This window comes from Cydia splendana, chromosome Z (assembly GCF_910591565.1).
Source record: "Cydia splendana chromosome Z, ilCydSple1.2, whole genome shotgun sequence".
Lineage (NCBI taxonomy): Eukaryota > Metazoa > Arthropoda > Insecta > Lepidoptera > Tortricidae > Cydia > Cydia splendana.
This window is the reverse complement of record NC_085987.1, coordinates 44649906-44657887: the sequence shown is the minus strand read 5'-3', so window position 1 is coordinate 44657887 and position 7982 is coordinate 44649906. Positions and strand designations below refer to the sequence as shown.

Genomic DNA, 7982 nt, shown 5'->3' with positions numbered 1-7982 from the left:
TTATTCAGTGTATTTGTCAACGTCCAATTCGGACCGTTTATCGCGATATCATGTCACATATTTTATTCTGACGTCACGTCATTGTTTGTGTCATATATACGCGGTGTTATTTTTTTTAATTTATAATATTTTGGTGCATTAAGTAAATAATACATAATGAAAACATAAATAAATACACATTGTGATGTAGGAACATCTATAATAAAAAGGAAGCTAAACCGAATAAACCTGTAAGTAATCGTTAAATGAATATTCTTTGATCAGTATCTACGCAGTAACTATTACTGGACGTTTCACTATTTAGAAGCAGGACAAATTGCATAATACTTTTTTGTTGAAAAGTCGTGGCCTTGCATTCTTTTATTGTTCAACAGATGCAATAACGTAGTTTAGGGCATAATAGAATTATTATATTTTGAAAAGTAAAATTGAATGATATCATTATAATCCGTTTAATGTGTTTATTTGCTAAGCCTACAAGTATCGTTGTAAGTTCACAGTATTCATTATTCTCTGCAAACATATCTGAACACTATGTCCTATTTGTGTACTAAAAATTGCGAGGCCTTGGCAAAAAAAGTATTTGTGTGTTGTGTATTTAATTAATCCTAGAGTTGAAAACAATATTATTAAGATTACCAATTGTTCCAGATTATCAAAATGACGGACTCAAGTTCGTTCACGTCTCTGCTGGCGTTGGTGGACAGCCACCTGTCCAAAACCAGCATTCAAGGTCAATCTGAGGGGGCCAGCCACAGCCTGAGTGACCACATCCAAATCCCTCGGCTTGCCGGGCAGATTGGTGTCCAGTCTGACACCAGATTGACTCCACCTGGCCAGCGGATCAACATACCCACATTCCAGTTAGGTTCTAGCCCCATTGACAATCTCCTTGCTCAACAATTATCAAACATGCTCAAGGCCAAAGAGCTGAAACGGCAGCAGGAAGAGGAGCAGCAGCGACTCGTCGAAGAAACCCGCCGACTTAAATTAGAGGAGGACAAATGCGTTATAGATCTCATGCAAGCACTGCAGACACCGTACAAGCCTGAACCAAAGAAAGAAGTCATCAGTACCGCCAGCTCTTTTGAAGACCTCTTCGAACCCAACTTCATTGAGGAATGCCCTGAAGAAGTGCAGATGAAAACCCCTGAGCCTCTACTTCCGTTAACAACAGACATGTCATACATGCTTCGACAAAAAGTAAAGAGAGGGAAATGCTCGCAGTTTGGTAAAGTCCTCACATCACGCTTAAAGCCTGTAGCCGCTCCGTACTTGCACGAGATGATTGAGAGCAACATTGTGAGGTTTAAATTTGACACTCCATCACCCTGTGATTTGATAAAGGAAAAGCTACGCAAGCCAACATCCTACAACACTTATAACTTTAATATATTTGACATGATATAGGGAAGACAGAGACTGGCCAGGTTTGGGCGGTCGAAACAAGCTTCTGGGATAATCTGCAAGAGCAGGCCAGCTCATGTTGTATCAAGTCTTGTCTGCAGGAACGCAGCGCATCGCTGCGGGCGCCGCAGGTACTACTTGTCACCTTCTAAATCTTAAAGTCCAGTCTTGATGCATAAAACTATTTAAACCATTTTTTTGACTACCAAATTTTAATATAAGTTATATTTTATATTACTAAATATTGCGGTATTACGATCGCTTACACAGAACGAAAGGGTGAATCAACTATTACTTGTTTTCATCCCTTCAACTAGGGTACAACAGTAACATATTTAGTGCCATTTTCAACCAAAAGGGTACTTTGTTGGTTGTCAATAAGGCGTTATTTCCATATAGCTTCAATTTGAAAACAATCTTGTCTACAACTGACAATGTGATACCTTTTGATTGATAACGTCACATTTATTTACTTAGAAATGTTGTTACACATTCCACTTAGTAGCCCAATACAATAGGTACTGTATGTTTTTTTTTTATGTTAGGAATCACACGCGCCTATTAGCCGCCGATAAACATTAAACTATTATTTATTACTAACGTATAGGACCCCGGCACAGAGAACCAGTATTTTGCGCCATGAGTGGATGTTTTAACAACAAACCATTGAAGCGGAGCGTGAATCTCGCGACCTAAACTCATGAATTTTACGGCGCTTACGACGTTTTAGTCGCGTGGTACAGGTTGTGATTGCGACAATAGGGACTATTACTGCAATGTTCTGCCGCCAGAGTGCAGTACTACTGATAAATTCATAGACTAACTTATACATACTCTGCCTTAAACTGTTTTTTGAATAGTTTTCACAGACAATAAAATATGACATTGATGCATCAAGGCGGTTTGTTAACAAGGGCCTACCGGTAAACGCGAAAGTCGAAATTTAGTTATCTGCCTCTTTATCGCTGGAATATGCAAGAGTGATAGAGAGATTAGATATAGTGTGTAGCTTTTAGGGCTTACAATCCGGATATCAGGATAACCGTTTTATCCGGATATCCGTCCAATTTACTATCCGGATTTAGACGAGGTTGATATCCGGATAAAACGAATAATTCGAATAATATTTATGACAAATTCCAATTTTTAAGAAAACTATTTCAAAAACGTTGAAAATTATAACGTAAACGATGTCGGTTGATTTATTTATTTATTGGGATACATTTTTACGGTATAAAACTGTTTATTTAAGTATTTCTCCTTGACTGCCAACTACTCCTTTATTTTTTTATATATTTGGGAACAATCTTATGCAGATCGACTTAGTTCCTTAAAACGTACAAAGTAACTTTGAATGTACTTGTTCCGTGTTCCTGCGCTGCATTATTGTTAGCGTCTGAATACATTACTAATAACGTGCGAACAGACAGACCTAAAATGGCACCAACCAAGGAGAACTTCGGTTGATATTGAACTGCCGAACGTTTTAGCATCCTGCATTTGAATAAATCTGTAATTAAAACCTTGATTGTCTTGTCCTTAAATGAAATGTAATATCTCAACAAGAAGACACTGTCGCATCAATTAGAAGACGTATTCGTTTCTCTAAATATCAATACCACGGCCAGTAGCATATGTCAATAAGACTAGATCACTAGATGACTAGAATTATAATTCATGGTTGTAAAATTTACATGAAAATAACGCCAAATATCTTGTAATCATCTGAAGTACTTGAAAATGAATTTCGCAGCGCAGGCTGCTAATATTAAGCGGAGAGTTGAAGTATCTCCATAAAGTATAGATTGTTACAAATATAGTTTGAGGCAGCCGTTTGCGTTTGCAAAGTTTAATTTACCGAAGGTTGAATGTCACAGTAAAGCTTAAGCGAAAAAAAAATTCCTAGTGAAAATCAGACAGTAAATTTTCGACGGAAAGGTAGAACTCCTAAAAATACCTTAACACTTGCTGTTACGCAACCTTTTATACGTAAAATTTGATTCTATTACACTTTTTATAATAGTTTTTTTTTGTTAAATAAAAAACAAGTATTCGAATTATCCGTTTTATCCGGATATCCGGATAGTAATATAATAAATAATCGAAATATCCGGATACAAAAAATGGGCGGATATTGCAAGCCCTAGTAGCTTTCAAATAGAGCTCGACGGCTAATCCTATTCAATTTCAATTAGCCTTTATTTAACAATCTTACTTAAAAATAAAATATAAAGAACTATTACAATATTTGCGCTATCAGACATCGGAGTCAAGATTGTCTTGCTTTCCAACATAGGCCTCCCCCAAGTACCTCCAAAGTTCCCGATCATGGGCTTTCGTTCGCCAAGTGGCACCAGCTATAACAATGAAGTCATCTTCCCATCTTCGTAGAGGTCTGTGGTTTTTTCTGCCTCCTTCCCTAGGATACCAATCAGTCACTTCCGTGGCCCATTTGTCTTCCTTGCATCGAAGTATGTGTCCTGCCCACTTCCATTTGGATTTTTTGATAGTATGTGAAACATCTTTGACACGTGTTCTTCTACGTATGGTCTTTAGGTTGATACGATCTATTCTCCTTATGTTCAGCATACTTCTTTCGATGTTATGTTGTGTTATTTCTAGTCTTTTCGTGTGTTCTTTTGTTAATGCCCATGTCTGACAGCCATATGTCATACAGGGCAAGATACAAGAATTGAAAATGCGACTTTTTAACTTAAGTGGCATTGATGGGTTCTTCGTTATTTCTTTCAGCGACCAGTACCTGTTCCATGACGAGTTAATGCGACTTTGTATTTCTTTAGATGTGATCTCTGAAGTAGATATTATTTGGCCCAGGTAAGTGTATTCCGTGACATATTCTATAGTGTAGTTATTAATTTGTATCGGAATTTTGAATCGATTGGTTAATAACTTTGTTTTTGACGTATTTATTTGAAGTCCGACTTTCTCGCACTACTAGTTGTTCCAGCATAATGCGTAGGTGGTTCACGTCGTCAGAGATAACTATAAGATCATCTGCGAATCTAAGATGGTTTAATAGAGCGCCGTTTACTTTGATGCCGTATTCGCTCCAATCCATTTTCCTGAATACTTCCTCCAAGACTGCGGAAAATAATTTTGGCGACAAGGGGTCTCCCTGCCTGACGCCCTTCTTGATCTTAAACCTATCACCATGCCTTTCAGTCTTTATTGTCGCTGTCGTGTCCTTGTAGAGGTTCCGTATAAGCCTTATATATTTTTTATGTATGCCTTGGTTCAGTAAGGACTCCCAAATTTTTGCGTGATATAATGAATCGAATGCTTTATTGTAATCTACGAATGCCAAATAATAGGGCATTTGGTATTCGTTGCACTTTTCAATCAATTGCTTTATTGTGTGTATGTGGTCAATCGTAGAACAACCGCTTCGAAACCCTGCCTGTTCCTTGGGCTGGTTCTCATCTAGTGCTTTTGTGAGGCGACCTAGCAGAATCTTTGAGAACACCTTGTACATAGATGACATAAGACTTATAGGCCTGTAGTTATTAATATTGTCCCTATTTCCTTTTTTGTGGAGCAAGATAATAGTCGATGATGACCATTGTGATGGTATTATTTCGCTTTGTATAATGTCATTAAACAACTCTATTAAGGTTTCAAAAATAGTTTCTGAAGTACCTTTCAGGACTTCATTCGTGATGCCGTCTTCTCCTGGCGATTTTCTGTTTTCAATGTCTCTATGGCTTTGGATATTTCTATTTTTATTATAGGAGGGACCGGTTCTTCTTCTTCATGCTTGTCTAAATACGGTGTCGTAAAAGTAGTTGTATCATCATTGTATAACTGTCTGTAGAAATCGGTAGCTGCTTTTAGTATATCTGTCCGCTTAGTTTTAGTTTTGTTGTTTTTATGATTCTTCATATTTGGAATCCACTCTGTATTTTCTTGTAATTCTTTCCAAGCCTTTTGACTCCTCCTGTAGATTCAATGTGATGTATAAACCTTTCAGTTCTCATTTTTTCTCTGTGTTTTCTTATATTATATTAATCTTCTTGCTTATACGTGAAATTTCTTTTCTATTCTTTGGTTTTTGCTTTTGGAGTGCTTGTCTTTCCGTTAGTAGCTTTCTGGCGAGCTCTCCGAGCTTATCTTTTTTCGTTGTGGTTGTGTTTAAGGTATTTTCTATATTTTGGAGCCCTTTTTCTAGAATATTGTATTTTTCTTGAATACTTGTTTTGCTTTGTATATTTAGTTTCAGATTCTTTTCTAACGGGTTTAGTGTTGCTTGCGGCAAAGGTATCCGTATTTCCTTTATGTTGTTTTTAATATGTTTTCGATATGGATTTAATTTGCAACTTTTTATCTTTCCTCGCACCATTCGGTGATCAGTACTAAAGTTTAACTGGTTTTTTATGCTTACATCTGCAAATATTTTTGGTTTGTTCGTTAAAATGAAATCTATAGCGTTCTTTACTTGCCCATTGGGTGATACCCATGTCCACCTTCTGCTAATTTTTTTGTTAAAGAAGCTATTCATAATGCATAAGTTTTGTTGCTGTACGAAATCAACTAACCTTTGCCCATTATCGTTTCGTTTTCCAGTTGTATAGGGTCCAATAAATTTACTTTCATTGGGATATTGATCTCCTATTTGGCTGTTTAGATCACGTATTGGGGACGCTAGCGGTTTTACTTAACAATAGACAATAGGATTAGCCGTCGAGCTCTATTTGAAAGCTACACACTATAACGAAATTTCGATTATCTTGTTTCGCGGTAGGCCATGTGATTGACGTGACGTGTGATGTGTCAATGTAGTTTGTTTACTGTATGTGCCACAAAGGTGCCACCTACGCAGAGCTTTGCCTAATATTCCCTATTTCATTGTTTGGTATGGCTTCTCCATAGTAATGTAATAGTAACTCAATGTCGCCATACAATCAAAGTGACGCTCGCAACGTCATAAAATGAGAGAGTATGTTCGATTGTATGGGTCAAAGTTTAGCGGTGGGTTTGTGTGACTCTTAAATTCTTTGTACAGATGTAGTGCATAATTTTCTCGGAAACGTTTGTATTTGTCATGCTACTTCAGTCAACCTCAGTACTTTTTGTTCCAAGACTGACTGAAATAGCAAGACACGTCCGTACGTTACCGTGAAAAAACAATGGAAAATAATAATGCACTACATCTATATAAAACTATTTATGTAAAGAGTAACCGAAAAGACATAGCCATATCGTATGGCAAAAAAGACGAATAAAGCCACCATTAGGCCCCATTCTCACGAGAGCTTTTTCAACGCGCGTTAAAAAAGCGCTTGAATCTGTCTGCACGCTAAATTCAATTTAATGACCAAGGCTTAAAGTCGAAAATCCAACACTGCTTGGTAAAAAGCGCCAACGCTGTCGTGTGAATAAATACACATGTATCCATTTGTGTCATTCAAACGCTTTTTTAACGCGCGTTGTAAAAGCGCCCGTGGGAATGGGGGCTAATGAGTTCAATTATGATATTTTAGTTTTAAACAATGTGGTATATATAGTTTGTCAAAGGACTGTCTCATTTCAATCATAGACAGATAGAATCATACTATCTTTGTCCTACACCAGTACTAGCACCCAAAAGAAAAGGATGACTATAGTCTTCCTGGTTCTTACTGATTGACAGACTGACAGATCGGTTTGACTAACTATATATGGTTTTTATGACTAACGCCATTTTTTTAAGCTTGCCTCACTATTACTTTCCCAAACCTCTAATTTTTCAATCTTTAGATCAAAGTTCCTTTTGGAAATGAAATGGCCTTAAATTACCTCACTAGTCCTTGCCCTATTATATCATAAGCATTGACGTATATCTCAGGACGGGCACTAAAAATGGTACTAGTTCAGCGGTGTTACTCACGAATTCGAGCCAATCGTGCAGTCTAACGCAACTAGTTGCGACCAATCGCGCGCGTGATGCGAACTCGTCAACCAATCGCGTTGTAGCGGTGCCACACCGCTGTATTGGCCCCATTCTTATTGCCCGTATGGTTAAGAGTTTGGCCATCTGGCAAGTACGAGTATGCAAAGGTGCTGTTGTGCCTATTTGTACCTGATCAAAAAAATGGTACCATTTTATTAAATTATAGATTGTATAGCAACTATATACATAAATTTAACAAGACTATTTCCATATAGCTTCAATTTGAAAACAATCTTGTTAACAAGGTTCTTTTCAAATAAATATTATTCTTATTCTAAATGCAATATTTCACCGTCGAAATCGCAATTTTCTCTATTTCCATACTTCAAGATGGCTTCAACTCAATCCTGACGTCACGGCGTAAAGTATGTACGAGGGGTGTTCAAAATATTCTCGGTATGAGAATGAAAACAAACAAGTACGAAAAGTTTGATATTTTTATTTTTCAATATACTCCCCCCCTATGTTAATCCCCTTAAAAGATCGATCAATTATTTTTTTAATCCCTCATAAAAATATTTTTTATCTTTGGTGTAAAAATGCTCCTCCACTGCAGCCTTCAATGCTTCATCGTCAGAAAAAAAAATCCACGCAGATCCTTTTTAAGATTGGGGAACAAAAAGAAGTC

At 37.1% G+C, this 7982-nt stretch overlaps 1 protein-coding gene across 1 annotated transcript; it reads left to right on the top strand.

Moving 5' to 3' along the window:
* The first annotated feature begins 76 nt into the window (after positions 1 to 76).
* Positions 77 to 6990, top strand: LOC134804127 (uncharacterized). Its single transcript, XM_063777070.1, has 2 exons — positions 77 to 230; positions 652 to 6990. The coding sequence occupies exon 2, from the start codon at positions 661 to 663 to the stop codon at positions 1408 to 1410; it is 750 nt and encodes a 249-aa protein (XP_063633140.1). The 5' UTR covers positions 77 to 230; positions 652 to 660; the 3' UTR covers positions 1411 to 6990.
* The last annotated feature ends 992 nt before the right edge of the window (positions 6991 to 7982 follow it).

Excerpts from the sequence above, each read along its gene's own strand:
- LOC134804127 (XM_063777070.1), top strand. The coding sequence starts at position 661 with ATGACGGACTCAAGTTCGTTCACGTCTCTGCTGGCGTTGGTGGACAGC.